The sequence below is a fragment of the Coregonus lavaretus genome (genome assembly GCF_964263955.1).
Source record: "Coregonus lavaretus genome assembly, contig: HAP1_SCAFFOLD_7207, whole genome shotgun sequence".
Lineage (NCBI taxonomy): Eukaryota > Metazoa > Chordata > Actinopteri > Salmoniformes > Salmonidae > Coregonus > Coregonus lavaretus.
The window spans coordinates 4,161-28,145 of record NW_028158448.1 but is presented as its reverse complement, the minus strand read 5'-3'; the positions used below and the strand labels follow the sequence as shown (position 1 = coordinate 28,145).

At 42.3% G+C, this 23,985-nt stretch overlaps 1 protein-coding gene across 1 annotated transcript; it reads right to left on the bottom strand.

The window, feature by feature from the left end:
* Window positions 1–2,611: 2,611 nt before the first annotated feature.
* LOC311124014 (F-box/LRR-repeat protein 16-like) lies at window positions 2,612–23,360 on the bottom strand (the record flags this gene model as incomplete). The annotated part of the gene is made up of 2 exons (XM_084198235.1): window positions 2,612–2,854; window positions 22,650–23,360. Coding segments are annotated over 2 exons (954 nt in total), but the record flags the coding sequence as incomplete, so codon positions are not given.
* Window positions 23,361–23,985: the final 625 nt, after the last annotated feature.

Below are 23,985 nucleotides of genomic sequence, written 5' to 3'. Positions count from 1 at the left end.
CAGTTTTAAAGCAAGTTTTCTGCAATTCTACACATTTTGCCATGGGGCGGAGAGAAGATTGTGCATTGTATAACTCATTTCATGCAATTCTACTCATTTTGCCAAAGGGTGGAGACACATTTTTGCAGATTTTAATATGATATTGATGATCAATGGGGGAACCCCGGCCGGTAATTAACCATGCTTACTACAAGTTTAGATAGCTGGCCGCTAGACTAACGTATAGTAGTGTGTAGTATAGTAGTGTGTAGTATAGTAGGGTGTAGTATAGTAGTGTGTAGTATAGTAGTGTGTAGTATAGTAGTGTGTAGTATAGTAGTGTGTAGTATAGTAGTGGTAGTATAGTAGGGTGAGTATAGTAGGGTGTAGTATAGTAGTGTGTAGTATAGTAGTGTGTGTATAGTAGTGTGTAGTATTGTAGTATGGAGTATAACATTGTGTAGTATTGTAGTATGAGTATAGTAGTGTGTAGTGTAGTAGTGTGTAGTATAGTAGGGTGTAGTATACTAGTGTGTAGTGTAGTAGTGTGTAGTATAGTAGTGTGTAGTATAGTAGTGTGTAGTATAGTAGTGTGTAGTATAGTAGGGTGTAGTATAGTAGTGTGTAGTATAGTAGTGTGTGGTATAGTCGGGTGTAGTATAGTAGTGTGTAGTATAGTAGTGTGTGGTATAGTAGTGTGTAGTATTGTAGTATGGAGTATAACATTGTGTAGTATTGTAGTATGGAGTATAGTAGTGTGTAGTGTAGTAGTGTGTAGTATAGTAGGGTGTAGTATAGTAGGGTGTAGTATAGTAGTGTGTAGTACAGTAGTGTCTAGTATAGTAGTGTGTAGTATAGTAGGGTGTAGTATAATAGGGTGTAGTATAGTAGGGTGTAGTATAGTAGTGTGTAGTATAGTGGGGTGTAGTATAATAGTGTGTGGTATAATAGTGTGTAGTATAGTAGTGTGTAGTATAGTAGTGTGTAGTATAGTAGTGTGTAGTATAGTAGTGTGTAGTATAGTAGGGTGTAGTATAGTAGGGTGTAGTATAGTAGGGTGTAGTATAGTAGTGTGTAGTATAGTAGTGTGTAGTATAGTAGTGTGTGGTATATTAGTGTGTGGTATAGTAGGGTGTAGTATAGTAGTGTGTGGTATAGTAGTGTGTGGTATAGTAGGGTGTAGTATAGTAGTGTGTAGTATAGTAGGCTGGAGTATAGTAGTGTGTAGTATAGTAGTATGAAGTATAGTAGGTGTAGTATAGTAGGGTGTAGTATAGTAGTGTGTTGTATAGTAGTGTGTAGTATAGCAGGGTGTAGTGTAGTAGGGTGTAGTATAGTAGTGTGTAGTACAGTAGTGTGTAGTATAGTAGTGTGTAGTATATGAGGGTGTAGTATAGTAGGGTGTAGTACAGTAGTGTGTAGTATAGTAGTGTGTAGTATAGTAGGGTGTAGTATAGGGAGGGTGGAGTATAGTAGGGTGTAGTATAGTTGGGTGGAGTATAGTAGTGTGTAGTATAGTAGTATGGAGTATAGTAGGGTGTAGTATAGTAGTGTGTAGTATAGTAGTGTGGTGTATAGTATGGTGTAGTATAGTAGGGTGTAGTATAGGGAGGGTGGAGTATAGTTGGGTGTAGTATAGTAGGGTGTAGTATAGTAGGGTGGAGTATAGTAGGGTGTAGTATAGTAGTGTGTAGTATAGTAGGGTATAGTATAGTAGGGCATAGTATAGTAGGGTGGAGTATAGTAGGGTGGAGCATAGTAGGGTGTAGTATAGCAGGGTGTAGTATAGTAGTGTGTAGTATAGTAGGGTGGAGTATAGTAGGGTGTATTATAGTAGTGTGGTGTATAGTAGGGTGTAGTATAGTAGGGTGTAGTATAGGGAGGGTGGAGTATAGTAGGGTGTAGTATAGTAGGGTGGAGTATAGTAGTGTGTAGTATAGTAGTATGGAGTATAGTATGGTGTAGTATAGTAGGGTGTAGTATAGTAGTGTGTAGTATAGTAGTGTGTAGTATAGTAGTATGGAGTATAGTGGGGTGTAGTATAGCAGGGTGTAGTATAGTAGTGTGTAGTATAGTAGGGTGGAATATAGTAGGTTGTAGTATAGTAGTGTGGTGTATAGTAGGGTGTAGTATAGGGAGGGTGTAGTATAGTAGGGTGGAGTATAGGGAGGGTGTAGTATAGTAGGGTGTAGTATAGTAGGGTGGAGTATAGTAGTGTGTAGTATAGTAGTATGGAGTATAGTAGGGTGTAGTACAGTAGGGTGTAGTATAGTAGGGTGTAGTATAGTAGGGTGTAGTACAGTAGGGTGTAGTATAGTAGTGTGTAATCTAAATGGAGCTGACATGGGATAATTGAGTGACTGTCAGTGACTGACATAACAAGAAAATAACTGCTGATGCACAACCACATTTAGAAACCTTGTGTATCCTTCTATTCTAACTCTCAACAGTAAGTTGAGACCCCGACTATACTATAGTTCCTTTTTTAGGGGGAGGCGGAGGGGAGTGGGGGGGGGGGGGGATTGATCCACGGGCCCACAAAGGGGGACGAAGAGAGAGGGAAAAGGGAAGGTGTGTGTGCCTGTACCTGCGCCTGTGTGCTCTCTCTGAGTGTGTAGGATTGTAACCCTACCTGTTTGGCTGTGAAGTAGGCCATGGCTGTGTCGGTTACGTGGTAGGCCTGTAGGTTGAGCTCTGACAGGTTGGGCAGTAGCTGTGAGATGGCGGCGATAGCATCGTCTGCCACGTTGATACAGTCGCTGACGCTGAGCGAGGTGAGCCGTGCATTCAGGCTGGACCACAGGCCGGCCTCCGTGAAGTCATTACAACCGGCCAACTCCAGGTGCATCAGGCCCTGCATCTGTTCCAGCATCACCTACACACACCACAGAGAACACACACTGAGTGTACACACACACACACACACACACAACTAGCCAGCATCACCTACACACACCACAGAGAACACACACTGAGTGTACACACACACACACACACACACAACTAGCCAGCATCACCTACACACACCACAGAGAACACACACTGAGTGTACACACACACACACACACAACTAGCCAGCATCACCTACACACACCACAGAGAACACACACTTAGTTGACAGGATACACACACACACGTGCAAACACACACACACGTGCACACTCACACACACGTAAACACGCGCACGTACACACACACGTACACACGCGCACACGCACTCACACACGTGCACACACACACACACGTGCACACACACACTCACACACGTGCACACACACACACGTGCACACACACACTCACACACACACACTCACACACGTGCACACACACACACACAGTCCCAGGTGTAACGGTCTCTGCATGTGTTAAACACATCTTACATTTTTACATTTTTTTTTCATTTTAGTCATTTTAGCAGACGCTCTTATCCAGAGCGACTTACAGTTAGTGAATACATATTTTTTTATACTGGCCCCCCGTGGGAATCGAACCCACAACCCTGGTGTTGCAAACACCATGCTCTATCAACTGAGCTACATCCCTGCCGGCCATTCCCTCCCCTACCCTGGACAACACTGGGCCAATTGTGCGCCGCCCATGAGTCTCCCGGTCGCGGTCGGCTGCGACAGAGCCTGGATTCGAACCAGGATCTCTAGTGGCACAGTTAGCACTGCAATGCAGTGCCTTAGACCACTGCGTCACTCAAGTCTGTTCAATATATTCCATATATGTTCCTGTTAGTTAGTTCTCCCGTGAGGTGAGAGGATTGATGTGTGGTCATGTTCTAGAGGTATTATAGTATACAGTGATTTACTGACTGTTTAAACCTGTTCCCTTTAAAGACATTATAGTATATAGTGATTTACTGACTGTTTAAGCCTGTTCCCTTTAAAGACATTATAGTATATAGTGATTTACTGACTGTTTAAACCTGTTCCCTTTAAAGACATTATAGTATATAGTGATTTACTGACTGTTGAAGCCTGTTCCCTTTAAAGACATTATAGTATATAGTGATTTACTGACTGTTTAAGCCTGTTCCCTTTAAAGACATTATAGTATATAGTGATTTACTGACTGTTTAAACCTGTTCCCTTTAAAGACATTATAGTATATAGTGATTTACTGACTGTTGAAACCTGTTCCCTTTAAAGACATTATAGTATATAGTGATTTACTGACTGTTTAAGCCTGTTCCCTTTAAAGACATTATAGTATATAGTGATTTACTGACTGTTTAAGCCTGTTCCCTTTAAAGACATTATAGTATATAGTGATTTACTGACTGTTTAAGCCTGTTCCCTTTAAAGACATTATAGTATATAGTGATTTACTGACTGTTTAAGCCTGTTCCCTTTAAAGACATTATAGTATATAGTGATTTACTGACTGTTTAAACCTGTTTCCTTTACAGACATAGTATATAGTGATTTACTGACTGTTGAAACATGGTCCCTTTAAAGACATTATAGTATATAGTGATTTACTGACTGTTTAAGCCTGTTCCCTTTACAGACATTATAGTATATAGTGATTTACTGACTGTTTAAACCTGTTTCCTTTACAGACATAGTATATAGTGATTTACTGACTGTTGAAACATGGTCCCTTTAAAGACATTATAGTATATAGTGATTTACTGACTGTTTAAGCCTGTTCCCTTTAAATACATTATAGTATATAGTGATTTACTGACTGTTTAAGCCTGTTCCCTTTAAAGACATTATAGTATATAGTGATTTACTGACTGTTTAAGCCTGTTCCCTTTAAAGACATTATAGTATATAGTGATTTACTGACTGTTTAAGCCTGTTCCCTTTAAAGACGTTATAGCAGGGGTGTCAAACTCATTTTAGCTCAGGGGCCACATGGAGGAAAATCTATTCCCAAGTGGGCCGGACCGGAAAAATCATGGTATATATAACTTAAAAACAACAACTTCAGATTGTTTTCTTTGTTTTAATACGATCAACATACAACATAGAGCTGGAGCCTGAGGACAGTGTGTCCAAAATAGTACAAGCACAACATCACTATTAATCATAAAACACGTCAAGTTTATTTGAAAATTCTAAAGAAAAAGAACACACAAACACACAATGCCTCAGTGATTAACAGAACTGTTTCACAGATCACAGAACTATATCAGGGTGTCATTTCTCAGGCAGAAATGTAGATAAAAATAATGAAATCCTGTTCCCCAAACAAGTGCAAGAACCACAGAGTCAAGAATAGGTTAAATATACAAATAAAATAAAATCAATTAAAAACAATAGCACATCAGCATAAAAACATAAACATAAATCTGAAAGCGTTGCTCAAACTCCCGTAACAGTCCCGTTATTTTATATTTGAACCGCTTCATGTCTGCCACATGTTGGGTCGCGCACACATTTTTCAGACAGGGGAAGTGAGCTGCATCACCACCGGCAAGTTGCGTCTCCCACAATGACAGCTTCAACTTGAAAGAACGTATGCTGTCATAATACTGCGTGACAACTTTGTTGCGCCCTTGCAGCTGTTTGTTCAAGTTATTCAGGTGCTCTGTAACATCCACCATAAATGCAAGGTCCTGCATCCATTCTGCGGAATGAAATTCTAACACTGGTTTGCCCTTTTCTTCCATGAACTGTTCAATTTCTTCTCGTAAATCAAAGAAACGCCTCAGCACAGCACCTCGGCTTAACCATCTTACCTCAGTGTGGTATGGCAGGCCATAGATGTGGTCTTTCTCTCTGAGAAGGCTGTCAAACTGACGGTGATTCAGGCTTCTGGATCGGATGAAATTAACAGGTTGGATGACCACCTTCATGACGTTATCCATCTTTAATGACTTGCAACACAAAGCCTCCTGGTGCAAAATACAGTGAAAAGTCAAAAAATCACGTCCTCCATTTGCAGATTGCACTTTCTCTCTGAACTTTGTCACAACGCCTGCTTTTTTCCCGATCATTGAGGGCGCACCATCTGTAGCCAGGCTGACAGCGCGGGACCAGTCCACTCCGACCCTGTCCAGCACGCCGACGAGTGCGGTAAAAATCACAATCTCCGCTGCCTTCATCATGCGTGTTTTTACAAATTCACCCTCACTAAATGGTTTTGAAGCCACTGCGATTTCATTAGCAATGAGGTAGCTAGCTTTCACTGCAGCGTCACTGATGTCTCGGCTGTGAGTAAACACAGACTGCTGTTTCTTCAGACCCGCCAACAGTTCATTCACCTTCTCTCATCTCCGCTGTCCTTGAAAGTTGTCATATTTGTCGGCATGAAGACTCACATAGTGGCGACGAAGGTTATATTCTTTCAACATGCTCTGAACACACCAAACATACAGCTTTCCCATTCAATTCCGTGAATAAATAGGATGACCATTTTTCTTGGAACACTCTGCACTCTGCGTCCACTTTTCTCTTTTTTGACAGAGACATATTGGGGCAATGAGGGTGCCAAAGCACATAATGTTAAAAGTAGAAGCCGTAATAAATATCGCGGGCAAAACAAAGTAGCTCATTGGCTGCACGTGCTTGACCTACTTGGACAGTTGGACTGGAAGGTTGAGGGTTGGAGACCTGCTCCGGCGCGTTGGACTGGAAGGTTGAAGGTTGGAGACCTGCTCCGGCGCGTTGGACTGGAAGGTTGAGGGTTGGAGACCTGCTCCGGCGCGTTGGACTGGAAGGTTGAGGGTTGGAGACCTGCTCCGGCGCGTTGGACTGTAAGGTTGAGGGTTGGAGACCTGTTCCCTGCCTGTTTCATTACATTGGTGTCAGAAGTGATCGGACCTTGCATCCACGAACGTGTGTGTGCTTGGCCGGTGAGCGCATTCCTGTAAGACGTTGAGTTGTAGGCTAGCGCGAGGATGCGCACTTTGAAAGGAGGGAGTTGTGTAATGACCCTGGGGTTATTTACATTTCCATTTACGTAATTTTTTTTTCATACTAACTCTAAGGTCTGGATTCAATCTGATCAACGAACACGATATAACTCTGATATAACACAGATATAACACAGATATAACACAGATATAACACAGATATAACTCCAATATAACTCTGATATAACTCCGATATAACTCTAATGTAACACTGACATAACACTGATATAACTCTGATATATCTCTGACATAACTCTGATATATCTCTGATATAACTCTGATATAACTCTGATATAACTCTGATATAACTACGATATAACTCTGATATAACTCTGATATAACTCTGATATAACTCTGATATAACTCTGATATAACTCTGATATATCTCTGATATAACTCTGATATAACTCTGATATAACACTGATATAACACTGATATATCTCTGATATATCTCTGATATATCTCTGATATAACTCTGATATAACTCTGATATATCTCTGATATAGCACTGATATAGCACTGATATAGCACTGATATAACTCTGATATAACTCTGATATAACTCTGATATATCTCTGATATAACTCTGATATAACTCTGATATATCTCTGATATAACTCTGATATATCTCTGATATAACTCTGATATAACTCTGAGGTCTGGATTCAATCTGATCAGCGGTAGATGGCAGGTATAGCGCGCTAGACATTTAAAGGTAATTTCCGTTTGAGCCGACTTGTGCAGTGTTTACTGTGAATGCTGTCTCCGCCAACATGGGAACATTACCTTTAAAAGGTGCATAGCCGACAAAGTGCAATCGGATTGAATCCCAGCCTAAGTGATGTAAGTCAACTCAATGAGCGTTTATACTCCAACTGTCATATTCAAACTGCGCACCAGGGGCCACATCCGGTCCCATGCTTCCTGTGGCTCTGAACATCAGCTCATCTCATCAACACCACACCCACAACAATGTACTCAAAATGGTCCCTGACAATAATGTGCACAATATACTGTAAGGCCGACATTTTCCCCTCGCAAACACCGCTGTGAACTAACTCACAGGCAACGTTCTAAATAACTGGGGCTGAAGGATGGGACTAATAACAACAACTAATAGCAACAAGATAACTAATAATGTAAGCATACTGTGTCCATTATAAGTACAGTGGGGGAAAAAAGTATTTAGTCAGCCACCAATTGTGCAAGTTCTCCCACTTAAAAAGATGAGAGAGGCCTGTAATTTTCATCATAGGTACACGTCAACTATGACAGACAAATTGAGAAAAAAGAATCCAGAAAATCACATTGTAAATAAGTATTTGGTCACCTACAAACAAGCAAGATTTCTGGCTCTCACAGACCTGTAACTTATTATTTAAGAGGCTCCTCTGTCCTCCACTCTCTTACCTGTATTAATGGCACCTGTTTGAACTTGTTATCAGTATAAAAGACACCTGTCCACAACCTCAAACAGTCACACTCCAAACTCCACTATGGCCAAGACCAAAGAGCTGTCAAAGGACACCAGAAACAAAATTGTAGACCTGCACCAGGCTGGGAAGACTGCATCTGCAATAGGTAGCAGCTTAGTTTGAAGAAATCAACTGTGGGAGCAATTATTAGGAAATGGAAGACATACAAGACCACTGATAATCTCCCTCGATCTGGGGCTCCACGCAAGATCTCACCCCGTGGGGTCAAAATGATCACAAGAACGGTGAGCAAAAATCCCAGAACCACACGGGGGGACCTAGTGAATGACCTGCAGAGAGATGGGACCAAAGTAACAAAGCCTACCATCAGTAACACACTACGCCGCCAGGGACTCAAATCCTGCAGTGCCAGACGTGTCCCCCTGCTTAAGCCAGTACATGTCCAGGCCCGTCTGAAGTTTGCTAGAGTGCATTTAGATGATCCAGAAGAGGATTGGGAGAATGTCATATGGTCAGATGAAACCAAAATATAACTTTTTGGTAAAAACTCAACTCGTCGTGTTTGGAGGACAAAGAATGCTGAGTTGCATCCAAAGAACACCATACCTACTGTGAAGCATGGGGGTGGAAACATCATGCTTTGGGGCTGTTTTTCTGCAAAGGGACCAGGACGACTGATCCGTGTAAAGGAAAGAATGAATGGGGCCATGTATCGTGAGATTTTGAGTGAAAACCTCCTTCCATCAGCAAGGGCATTGAAGATGAAACGTGGCTGGGTCTTTCAGCATGACAATGATCCCAAACACACCGCCCGGGCAACGAAGGAGTGGCTTCGTAAGAAGCATTTCAAGGTCCTGGAGTGGCCTAGCCAGTCTCCAGATCTCAACCCCATAGAAAATCTTTGGAGGGAGTTGAAAGTCTGTGTTGCCCAGCGACAGCCCCAAAACATCACTGCTTTAGAGGAGATCTGCATGGAGGAATGGGCCAAAATACCAGCAACAGTGTGTGAAAACCTTGTGAAGACTTACAGAAAACGTTTGACCTGTGTCATTGCCAACAAAGGGTATATAACAAAGTATTGAGAAACTTTTGTTATTGACCAAATACTTATTTTCCACCATAATTTGCAAATAAATTGATTAAAAATCCTACAATGTGATTTTCTGGATTTTTTTTCCTCATTTTGTCTGTCATAGTTGACGTGTACCTATGATGAAAATTACAGGCCTCTCTCATCTTTTTAAGTGGGAAAACTTGCACAATTGGTGGCTGACTAAATACTTTTTTCCCCCACTGTATATAGGTTATAAGTTGAAAGCTTTTGTGAAAGAGCACAATTAGACAAATATAGCATATAGAAGCAAACCGGATGGACATCATGAAAATGATCGGAGGAAGTTCAGGAGTAAAAACAAACAAAATATAATTATTGTAGAATTTGACTGTGTCCATAAAATGTATATAGTATGTATAAACTGGAAGTAGAGGTCTAAGCATTGTTGTTCACTAGTTTACTCCAATTAGGGAAGGGGTTGGAAAGTAATGAAGGGAAATATAATTTAAAAAAGGATATATGTGTGTGTATGTGTGTATATATATGTACAGTGGGGAGAACAAGTATTTGATACACTGTCGATTTTGCAGGTTTTCCTACTTACAAAGCATGTAGAGGTCTGTAATTTTTATCATAGGTACACTTCAACTGTGAATCCAGAAACTCACATTGTATGATTTTTAAGTAATTAATTTGCATTTTATTGCATGACATAAGTATTTGATCACCCACCAACCAGTAAGAATTCCGGCTCTCACAGACCTGTTAGTTTTTCTTTAAGAAGCACTCCTGTTCTCCACTCATTATATGTATTAACTGCACCTGTTTGAACTCGTTACCTGTATAAAAGACACCTGTCCACACACTCAATCAAACAGACTCCACACTCTCCACAATGGCCAAGACCAGAGAGCTGTGTAAGGACATCAGGGATAAAATTGTAGACCTGCACAAGGCTGGGATGGGCTACAGGACAATAGGCAAGCAGCTTGGTGAGAAGGCAACAACTGTTGGCGCAATTATTAGAAAATGGAAGAAGTTCAAGATGACGGTCAATCACCCTCGGTCTGGGGCTCCATGCAAGATCTCACCTCGTGGGGCATCAATGATCATGAGGAAGGTGAGGGATCAGCCCAGAACTACACGGCAGGACCTGGTCAATGACCTGAAGAGAGCTGGGACCACAGTCTCAAAGAAAACCATTAGTAACACACTACGCCGTCATGGATTAAAATCCTGCAGCGCACGCAAGGTCCCCCTGCTCAAGCCAGCGCATGTCCAGGCCCGTCTGAAGTTTGCCAATGACCATCTGGATGATCCAGAGGAGGAATGGGAGAAGGTCATGTGGTCTGATGAGACAAAAATAGAGCTTTTTGGTCTAAACTCCACTCGCCGTGTTTGGAGGAAGAAGAAGGATGAGGATGAGTACAACCCCAAGAACACCATCCCAACCGTGAAGCATGGAGGTGGAAACATCATTCTTTGGGGATGCTTTTCTGCAAAGGGGACAGGATGACTGCACCGTATTGAGGGGAGGATGGATGGGGCCATGTATTGCGAGATCTTGGCCAACAACCTCCTTCCCTCAGTAAGAGCATTGAAAATGGGTCATGGCTGGGTCTTCCAGCATGACAACGAAACACACAGCCAGGGCAACTAAGGAGTGGATCCGTAAGAAGCATCTCAAGGTCCTGGAGTGGCCTAGCCAGTCTCCAGACCTGAACCCAATAGAAAATCTTTGGAGTGAGCTGAAAGTCCGTATTGCCCAGCGACAGCCCCGAAACCTGAAGGATCTGGAGAAGGTCTGTATGGAGGAGTGGGCCAAAATCCCTGCTGCAGTGTGTGCAAACCTGGTCAAGACCTACAAAGTTCTGCTTTTCTGATGTATCAAATACTTATGTCATGCAATAAAATGCTAATTAATTTCTTAAAAATCATACAATGTGAATTTCTGGATTTTTGTTTTAGATTCCGTCTCTCACAGTTAAGTGTACCTATGACAAAAATTACAGACCTCAACATGCTTTGTAAGTAGGAAACCCTGCAAAATCGGCAGTGTATCAAATACTTGTTCTCCCCACTATATATGTGGATGTATATATATATATATATTTGTGAGAAAAAAAACATATGGGGGATTGGAAGTGATGCAGACAATTACATTGATGGAAGTTACAATCTATCTGAAATATTAAAGCTGATCTACCCCCTACATTTTAATTTAATTGTTAAATTTAAAAAATTAAATAATAATAATAACTGAACCTCACAATTGTGTTGAGTGTGGCCCATGTATCACACTGTAACTAAATCTTCAGCAGTCTATACTCACAACACCAGCACATTAGTCTATACTCACAACACCACCACAGTAGTCTATACTCACAACACCAGCACATTAGTCTATACTCACAACACCACCACAGTAGTCTATACTCACAACACCACCACAGTAGTCTATACTCACAACGCCACCACAGTAGTCTATACTCACAACACCACCACAATAGTCTATACTCACAACACCACCACAATAGTCTATACTCACAACACCACCACAGTAGTCTATACTCACAACACCACCACAATAGTCTATACTCACAACACCACCACAGTAGTCTATACTCACAACACCACCACAATAGTCTATACTCACAACACCACCACAGTAGTCTATACTCACAACACCACCACAGTAGTCTATACTCACAACACCAGCACATTAGTCTATACTCACAACACCACCACAATAGTATATACTCACAACACCACCACAGTAGTCTATACTCACAACACCAGCACAGTAGTCTATACTCACAACACCACCACAGTAGTCTATACTCACAACACCAGCACAGTAGTCTATACTCACAACACCAGCACAGTAGTCTATACTCACAACACCACCACAGCAGTCTATACTCACACCACCACAGTAGTCCATACTCACAACACCACCACAGTAGTCTATACTCACAACACCAGCACATTAGTCTATACTCACAACACCACCACAATAGTATATACTCACAACACCACCACAGTAGTCTATACTCACAACACCACCACAGTAGTCTATACTCACAACACCAGCACAGTAGTCTATACTCACAACACCACCACAGTAGTCTATAGTCACAACACCAGCACATTAGTCTATACTCACAACACCACCACAATAGTCTATACTCACAACACCACCACAGTAGTCCATACTCACAACACCACCACAGTAGTCTATACTCACAACACCAGCACATTAGTCTATACTCACAACACCACCACAATAGTCTATACTCACAACACCACCACAGTAGTCTATACTCACAACACCACCACAATAGTCTATACTCACAACACCACCACAGTAGTCTATACTCACAACACCACCACAGTAATCTATACTCACAACACCACCACAATAGTCTATACTCACAACACCACCACAGTAGTCTATACTCACAACACCACCACAGTAGTCTATACTCACAACACCACCACAGTAGTCTATACTCACAACACCACCACAGTAGTCTATACTCACAACACCACCACAGTAGTCTATACTCACAACACCACCACAGTAGTCTATACTCACAACACCACCACAGTAGTCTATACTCACAACACCACCACAGTAGTCTATACTCACAACACCACCACAGTAGTCTATACTCACAACACCACCACAGTAGTCTATACTCACAACACCACCACAGTAGTCTATACTCACAACACCACCACAGTAGTCTATACTCACAACACCACCACAGTAGTCTATACTCACAACACCACCACAGTAGTCTATACTCACAACACCACCACAGTAGTCTATACTCACAGCACCACCATAGTAGTCTATACTCACAACACCACCACAGACAAGCAGGGTGGATTGTTGACTAGACTGATTCCATGTGAGGGCTGTTTTGGAATGGAATACCCAGTCTCTGTACTGAACCTTTACTTAGCTATGCTATTGTTATTATATCAGACACTGTTTGGATTGCATTTCCAGCACACTGCACTCCTGTGACATCTCACGTTTCATTGAGGCTCATGTTCATTCTACTCACTCTATCGATTGTTGACCTGCTCGGGATAAACGTTGCAACTTAACCACAGATCTAGGATCAGCTCACCAGCCTCAAATCCTAACCTTAACCATTAACCATTCTAATAGAATATCTCTCCTCTCTCTGTCCCATGATCATGTGACCAGTGAGCCAGGTCATGTGATGTGACATTCCACATTCCATGTGATCCCTGGTGACCCAGTAGACATGGTGCCCAACTACAGCGGAACCCAGCTCGCCCGGCGACTGTTACTAGGCTACGCAGCAGTGGGGTGGCAGGCTTATTGAGTTCAGGGAGTGCATTGTGTTGATATTGATGCTGAGGATTAACAAAAGTAACGCATTACTTGTTTATAATATCACTTTGTGTGGAAAGTAACGTGTTATATTACTATAAAGTAACGTGATATATTTCTATAAAGTAACGTGATATATTTCTATAAAGTAACGTGTTATATTACTATATAGTAACATGTTATATTACTATAAAGTAACATGTTACTTTACTCCGTTACTCATTAAAGTAATCTGATTACGTTACCCCCTCACACTGCTTGTAACACCCCTAGGCCCCAAACCAAACCACTCATCTAGGTATCAGCATCTTACTAAGACAAACACATAGTCTGTGTCCTAACCATGAAGGTAGCATCGTTTTATATCTATGGATGATTCCCAAATGACACCATATTGTACTACTTAGATAGCCCATAAGGCTTCAAAGCATCACTGAAGGACAGTCTGTTTACATCCTCGACTGGAGGACTAATGGAAGTTACATCTACTGGAGGACTAATGGAAGTTACATCTACTGGAGGACTAATGGAAGTTACATCTACTGGAGGACTAATGGAAGTTACATCTACTGGAGGACTAATGGAAGTTACATCTACTGGAGGACTAATGGAAGTTACATCTACTGGAGGACTAATGGAGGTTGCATCTACTGGAGGACTAATGGAAGTTACATCTACTGGAGGACTAATGGAAGTTACATCTACTGGAGGACTAATGGAATTACATCTACTGGAGGACTAATGGAAGTTACATCTACTGGAGGACTAATGGAAGTTACATCTACTGGGGGACTAATGGAAGTTACATCTACTGGAGGACTAATGGAAGTTACATCTACTGGAGGACTAATGGAAGTTACATCTACTGGAGGACTAATGGAATTACATCTACTGGAGGACTAACGGAAGTTACATCTACTGGAGGACTAATGGAGGTTGCATATACTGGAGGACTAATGGAAGTTACATCTACTGCAGGACTAATGGAGGTTACATCTACTGGAGGACTAATGGAGGTTACATCTACTGGAGGACTAATGGGAGTTACATCTACTGGAGGACTAATGGAAGTTACATCTACTGGAGGACAAATGGGAGTTACATCTACTATAGGACTAATGGAGGTTACATCTACTGGAGGACTAATGGAAGTTACATCTATTGAAGGACTAATGGAAGTTACATCTACTGGGGGACTAATGGAAGTTACATCTACTGGGGGACTAATGGAGGTCACATCTACTGGAGGACTAACGGAAGTTACATCTACTGGAGGACTAATGGGAGTTACATCTACTATAGGACTAATGGAGGTTACATCTACTGGAGGACTAATGGAAGTTACATCTACTGGATGACTAATGGAAGTTACATCTACTGGAGGACTAATGGAAGTTACATCTACTGGGGGACTAATGGAAGTTACATCTACTGGGGGACTAATGGAAGTTACATCTACTGGGGGAATAATGGAGGTCATATCTACTGGAGGACTAACGGAAGTTACATCTACTGGAGAACTAACAGAAGTTACATCTACTGTAGGACTAATGGAAGTTACATCTACTGGAGGACTAATGGAAGTTACATCTACTGGAGGACTAATGGAGGTTACATCTACTGGAGGCCAAATGGAAGTTACATCTACTGGAGGACTAATGGAATTACATCTACTGGAGGACTAATGGAAGTTACATCTACTGGAGGACTAATGGAAGTTACATCTACTGTATGACTAATGGAAGTTACATCTACTGGAGGACTAACGGAAGTTACATCTACTGTAGGACTAATGGAAGTTACATCTACTGGAGGACTAACGGAAGTTACATCTACTGGAGGACTAACGGAAGTTACATCTACTGGGGGATTAATGGAAGTTACATCTACTGGGGGACTAATGGAGGTTACATCTACTGGAGGACTAATGGAGGTTACATCTACTGGAGGACTAATGGAAGTTACATCTACTGGAGGACTAATGGAAGTTACATCTACTGGAGGACTAATGGAATTACATCTACTGGAGGACTAATGGAAGTTACATCTACTATAGGACTAATGGAAGTTACATCTACTGAAGGACAAATTGAAGTTACATCTACTGTAGGACTAATGGAAGTTACATCTACTGGGGGACTAATGGAAGTTACATCTACTGGAGGACTAATGGAAGTTACATCTACTGGAGGACAAATGGTCATTACATCTACTGGAGGACTAATGGAAGTTACATATACTGGAGGACTAATGGTCATTACATCTACTGGAGGACTAATGGAAGTTACATCTACTGGAGGATTAATGGTCATTACATCTACTGGAGGACTAATGGAAGTTACATCTACTGGAGGACTAATGGAAGTTACATCTACTGGAGAACTAATGGAAGTTACATCTACTGGAGGACTAATGGAAGTTACATCTACTATAGGACTAATGGAGGTTACATCTACTGGAGGACAAATGGAATTACATCTACTGGAGGACTAACGGAAGTTACATCTACTGGAGGACTAATGGAAGTTACATCTACTGGAGGACTAATGGAGGTTACATCTACTGGAGGACTAATGGAATTTACATCTACTGGAGGACTAATGGAAGTTACATCTACTGGAGGACAATTGGAAGTTACATCTACTGGAGGACAAATGGTCATTACATCTACTGGAGGACTAATGGAAGTTACATCTACTGGAGGACTAACGGAAGTTACATCTACTGTAGGACTAATGGAAGTTACATCTACTGGAGGACTAACGGAAGTTACATCTACTGGAGGACTAACGGAAGTTACATCTACTGGGGGATTAATGGAAGTTACATCTACTGGGGGACTAATGGAGGTTACATCTACTGGAGGACTAATGGAGGTTACATCTACTGGGGGACTAATGGAGGTTACATCTACTGGGGGACTAATGGAGGTTACATCTACTGGAGGACTAATGGAGGTTACATCTACTGGAGGACTAATGGAAGTTACATCTACTGGAGGACTAATGGAAGTTACATCTACTGGAGGACAAATGGAAGTTGCATCTACTGGAGGACTAATGGAATTACATCTACTGGAGGACTAATGGAAGTTACATCTACTGAAGGACAAATTGAAGTTACATCTACTGGAGGACTAATGGAAGTTACATCTACTGGAGGACTAATGGAAGTTACATCTACTGGAGGACTAACGGAAGTTACATCTACTGGAGGACTAATGGAGGTTGCATATACTGGAGGACTAATGGAAGTTACATCTACTGGAGGACTAATGGAGGTTACATCTACTGGAGGACTAATGGAGGTTACATCTACTGGAGGACTAATGGGAGTTACATCTACTGGAGGACTAATGGGAGTTACATCTACTGGAGGACAAATGGGAGTTACATCTACTATAGGACTAATGGAGGTTACATCTACTGGAGGACTAATGGAAGTTACATCTACTGGAGGACTAATGGAAGTTACATCTACTGGAGGACTAATGGAATTACATCTATTGAAGGACTAATGGAAGTTACATCTACTGGGGGACTAATGGAAGTTACATCTACTGGGGGACTAATGGAGGTCACATCTACTGGAGGACTAACGGAAGTTACATCTACTGGAGGACTAATGGGAGTTACATCTACTATAGGACTAATGGAGGTTACATCTACTGGAGGACTAATGGAAGTTACATCTACTGGAGGACTAATGGAAGTTACATCTACTGGAGGACTAATGGAAGTTACATCTACTGGAGGACTAATGGAAGTTACATCTACTGGAGGACTAATGGAAGTTACATCTACTGGAGGACTAATGGAAGTTACATCTACTGGAGGACTAATGGAGGTTGCATCTACTGGAGGACTAATGGAAGTTACATCTACTGGAGGACTAATGGAAGTTACATCTACTGGAGGACTAATGGAATTACATCTACTGGAGGACTAATGGAAGTTACATCTACTGGAGGACTAATGGAAGTTACATCTACTGGGGGACTAATGGAATTACATCTACTGGAGGACTAATGGAAGTTACATCTACTGGAGGACAAATGGAAGTTACATCTACTGTATGACTAATGGAAGTTACATCTACTGGAGGACTAACGGAAGTTACATCTACTGTAGGACTAATGGAAGTTACATCTACTGGAGGACTAACGGAAGTTACATCTACTGGAGGACTAACGGAAGTTACATCTACTGGGGGATTAATGGAAGTTACATCTACTGGGGGACTAATGGAGGTTACATCTACTGGAGGACTAATGGAGGTTACATCTACTGGAGGACTAATGGAAGTTACATCTACTGGAGGACTAATGGAAGTTACATCTACTGGAGGACGAATGGAATTACATCTACTGGAGGACTAATGGAAGTTACATCTACTATAGGACTAATGGAAGTTACATCTACTGAAGGACAAATTGAAGTTACATCTACTGTAGGACTAATGGAAGTTACATCTACTGGGGGACTAATGGAAGTTACATCTACTGGAGGACAAATGGAAGTTACATCTACTGGAGGACAATGGTCATTACATCTACTGGAGGACTAATGGAAGTTACATATACTGGAGGACTAATGGTCATTACATCTACTGGAGGACTAATGGAAGTTACATCTACTGGAGGATTAATGGTCATTACATCTACTGGAGGACTAATGGAAGTTACATCTACTGGAGGACTAATGGAAGTTACATCTACTGGAGGACTAATGGAAGTTACATCTACTGGAGGACTAATGGAAGTTACATCTACTATAGGACTAATGGAGGTTACATCTACTGGAGGACAAATGGAATTACATCTACTGGAGGACTAACGGAAGTTACATCTACTGGAGGACTAATGGAAGTTACATCTACTGGAGGACTAATGGAGGTTACATCTACTGGAGGACTAATGGAAGTTACATCTACTGGAGGACTAATGGAAGTTACATCTACTGGAGGACAAATGGAAGTTACATCTACTGGAGGACAAATGGTCATTACATCTACTGGAGGACTAATGGAAGTTACATCTACTGGAGGACTAATGGAAGTTACATCTACTGGAGGACTAACGGAAGTTACATCTACTGGGGGATTAATGGAAGTTACATCTACTGGGGGACTAATGGAGGTTACATCTACTGGAGGACTAATGGAGGTTACATCTACTGGGGGACTAATGGAGGTTACATCTACTGGGGGACTAATGGAGGTTACATCTACTGGAGGACTAATGGAGGTTACATCTACTGGAGGACTAATGGAAGTTACATCTACTGGAGGACTAATGGAAGTGACATCTACTGGAGGACTAATGGAAGTTGCATCTACTGGAGGACTAATGGAATTACATCTACTGGAGGACAAATGGAAGTTACATCTACTGAAGGACAAATTGAAGTTACATCTACTGGAGGACTAATGGAAGTTACATCTACTGGGGGACTAATGGAAGTTACATCTACTGGAGGACTAATGGAAGTTACATCTACTGGAGGACAAAGGGTCATTACATCTACTGGAGGACTAATGGAAGTTACATATACTGGATGACTAATGGTCATTACATCTACTGGGGGACTAATGGAGGTTACATCTACTGGAGGACTAATGGAGGTTACATCTACTGGAGGACTAATGGAAGTTACATCTACTGGAGGACTAATGGAAGTTACATCTACTGGAGGACAAATGGAATTACATCTACTGGAGGACTAATGGAAGTTACATCTACTATAGGACTAATGGAAGTTACATCTACTGAAGGACAAATTGAAATTACATCTACTGGAGGACTAATGGAAGTTACATCTACTGGGGGACTAATGGAAGTTACATCTACTGGAGGACTAATGGAAGTTACATCTACTGGAGGACAAATGGTCATTACATCTACTGGAGGACTAATGGAAGTTACATATATTGGATGACTAATGGTCATTACATCTACTGGAGGACTAATGGAAGTTACATCTACTGGAGGACTAATGGAAGTTACATCTACTGTATGACTAATGGAAGTTACATCTACTGGAGGACTAACGGAAGTTACATCTACTGTAGGACTAATGGAAGTTACATCTACTGGAGGACTAACGGAAGTTACATCTACTGGAGGACTAACGGAAGTTACATCTACTGGGGGATTAATGGAAGTTACATCTACTGGGGGACTAATGGAGGTTACATCTACTGGAGGACTAATGGAGGTTACATCTACTGGGGGACTAATGGAGGTTACATCTACTGGGGGACTAATGGAGGTTACATCTACTGGAGGACTAATGGAGGTTACATCTACTGGGGGACTAATGGAGGTTACATCTACTGGGGGACTAATGGAGGTTACATCTACTGGAGGACTAATGGAATTACATCTACTGAAGGACAAATTGAAGTTACATCTACTATAGGACTAATGGAAGTTACATCTACTGGGGGACTAATGGAAGTTACATCTACTGGAGGACTAATGGAAGTTACATCTACTGGAGGACAAATGGTCATTACATCTACTGGAGGACTAATGGAAGTTACATATACTGGAGGACTACTGGTCATTACATCTACTGGAGGACTAATGGAAGTTACATCTACTGGAGGATTAATGGTCATTACATCTACTGGAGGACTAATGGAAGTTACATCTACTGGAGGACTAATGGAAGTTACATCTACTGGAGGACTAATGGAAGTTACATCTACTGGAGGACTAATGGAAGTTACATCTACTATAGGACTACTGGAGGTTACATCTACTGGAGGACTAATGGAGGTTACATCTACTGGAGGACTAATGGAAGTTACATCTACTGGAGGACTAATGGAAGTTACATCTACTGGAGGACTAATGGAGGTTACATCTACTGGAGGACTAATGGAAGTTACATCTACTGGGGGATTAACGGAAGTTACATCTACTGGGGGACTAATGGAGGTTACATCTACTGGAGGACTAATGGAGGTTACATCTACTGGGGGACTAATGGAGGTTACATCTACTGGGGGACTAATGGAAGTTACATCTACTGGAGGACTAAATAAATAAAATAATAAATTGGTCATTTAGCAGACGCTCTTATCCAGAGCGACTTACAGGAGCAATTAGGGTTAAGTGCCTTGCTCAAGGGCACATCGACAGATTTTTCACCTAGTCGGCTAGGGGATTAGAACCAGCGACCTTTCGGTTACTGGTACAACGCTCTTAACCACTAAGCTACCTGCCGCCCCTCTTAGACTAATGGAGGTTACATCTACTGGAGGACTAATGGAAGTTACATCTACTGGAGGACTAATGGAAGTTACATCTACTGGAGGACTAATGGAAGTTACATCTACTGGAGGACTAATGGTATTACATCTACTGGAGGACTAATGGAAGTTACATCTACTGAAGGACAAATTGAAGTTACATCTACTGGAGGACTAATGGAAGTTACATCTACTGGGGGACTAATGGAAGTTACATCTACTGGAGGACTAATGGAAGTTACATCTACTGGAGGACAAATGGTCATTACATCTACTGGAGGACTAATGGAAGTTACATATACTGGATGACTAATGGTCATTACATCTACTGGGGGACTAATGGAGGTTACATCTACTGGAGGACTAATGGAGGTTACATCTACTGGAGGACTAATGGAAGTTACATCTACTGGAGGACTAATGGAAGTTACATCTACTGGAGGACTAATGGAATTACATCTACTGGAGGACTAATGGAAGTTACATCTACTATAGGACTAATGGAAGTTACATCTACTGAAGGACAAATTGAAGTTACATCTACTGGAGGACTAATGGAAGTTACATCTACTGGGGGACTAATGGAAGTTACATCTACTGGAGGACTAATGGAAGTTACATCTACTGGGGGACTAATGGAAGTTACATCTACTGGGGGACTAATGGAGGTTACATCTACTGGAGGACTAATGGAGGTTACATCTACTGGGGGACTAATGGAGGTTACATCTACTGGGGGACTAATGGAGGTTACATCTACTGGAGGACTAATGGAGGTTACATCTACTGGAGGACTAATGGAAGTTACATCTACTGGAGGACTAATGGAAGTTACATCTACTGGAGGACTAATGGAAGTTACATCTACTGGAGGACTAATGGAAGTTACATCTACTATAGGACTAATGGAGGTTACATCTACTGGAGGACTAATGGAATTACATCTACTGGAGGACTAACGGAAGTTACATCTACTGGAGGACTAATGGAAGTTACATCTACTGGAGGACTAATGGAAGTTACATCTACTATAGGACTAATGGAGGTTACATCTACTGGAGGACTAATGGAAGTTACATCTACTGGAGGACTAATGGAAGTTACATCTACTGGGGGACTAATGGAATTACATCTACTGGAGGACTAACGGAAGTTACATCTACTGGAGAACTAATGGAAGTTACATCTACTGGAGGACAAATGGAAGTTACATCTACTGGAGGACTAACGGAAGTTACATCTACTGGAGGACAAATGGAAGTTACATCTACTGGAGGACTAATGGAAGTTACATTCCACTATTGTTGAGATATGAAAACGTTATATACAAAGGAGGAAAACCCTTATTCAGTACACATTCTTACGTTCCTGTGTGGCTCAGTTGGTAGAGTAAGGCGCTTGCAATGTCAGGATTTTGGGTTTGATTCCCGCTGGGGTTATCCATACAAAATTGCATGCACACACTGCTGTAAGTCCCTTTGGATAAAGCCCTGAACTAGCTCACCTGACTCACCTAGTCAAGGGCTTGATGATTAGTTGACCAGTTGAATCAGGTGTTAGCTGTGGAATAGATATAATCCATGGACAGCCTGGTCCCCATGGAGAGGTTGGAGAAAGGCTGTGCTAAATGACATGTTTGTGTTCACATGACTGTAACTATAGAACTATGACTATGACTCACCTCCAGGCCAGCGTCTGTGATGGTGGACCTCTTCAGACTGACCGACTTCACCCCCTTCTTGGACAAGGAGTAGTTATCAATGAACTCACAAATGTCCAGGTCCGAAACCCCCACCAGACAGAACGCCTGGAACCCCCTGAGGGCGAAGGCCTGCAGGCTGACAAACTCCTTCTCTCCGCTGGGGAGTAGGGCATACAGCTCCTTGGCATGGAGGACGGGTGTGACACCCTCCCAGAACTTGGGCTGGTACAGAACCTTCCTCCAGGTCCTACACACCTGGGCCAGGACACACTTCTCAGCCGTGGTGAAGTACCACAGCAGCCTGTTGAGCAGCTTCTCATCAAGGGCCAGCTGGCGCTCCAGGGGCAGCAGAAGGGCCAGAGGCAGGGTGAGGGCCAGGGGCAAGGGCGGCTTGGGTAAAGTGAGGGGGACCTTGCGCAGCGGGGGTTGGAGGGCCGTCAGGGGGCTGGTGTCCAGGTTCGGCCCCAGGAGAGAAGCTGCGGTGGGCAGGGGGTCCAGGTGGTAGGGTAGGGAAGGAGGGGGTAGGATGCCGGGCACGGAGGAGGACTGGCACAGGCGGTTCTTGGCGGCAGGCGTGCCCTTGGTGATGCTGGCGCTGCCCAGACCGTTGGGCTGAGGGGGGAGCTTGACCATGCCGTTCCTCGTGACACACGGAGACTTGAGCTCGCTGGGGGTCGACATGTTCAACATTGGGAACCTAGGAGGAGGGAGAGAGAATTAATACATGGTAAACATTGGATCAGAGAGAGAGAGAGAGAGAGAGAGAGAGAGAGAGAGAGAGAGAGAGAGAGAGAGAGAGAAAGAGAGAGAGCGAAAGAGAGAGAGCGAAAGAGAGAGCGAGAGAGAGAGAGAGAGAGAGAGAGAGAGAGAGAGAGAGAGAAGAGAGAGCGAAAGAGAGAGAGAGCGAAAGAGAGAGAGAGAGAGAGAGAGAGAGAGAGAGAGAGAGAGAGAGAGAGAGAGAGAGAGAGAGAGAGAGAGAGAGAGAGAGAGAGAGAAGAGAGAGAGAGAGAGAGAGAGAGAGAGAGAGAGAGAGAGCATTAAAACATAAAGACAGATAGACTCAACATGTCTGACAACAGAGCTAGGAGACCAGTTACCCGTGATATAAGTCAGTATTCGACGTCCTATATCAGGCGATGAAGTGGAAACCAGCCACTAGGGGCAACAGTGAGCGCTGTTACCTTCAAGTAGGCTTTGGTTTCGCTAGGGTGTTGTGGACATGGATGGCAGATGGGCGACATAAACATCTGCTTCTGGTTCCAAAGGTTGCATGTTTGAATCCAGCAATATAAAGTTATTTTTGTTTTATGCCTAT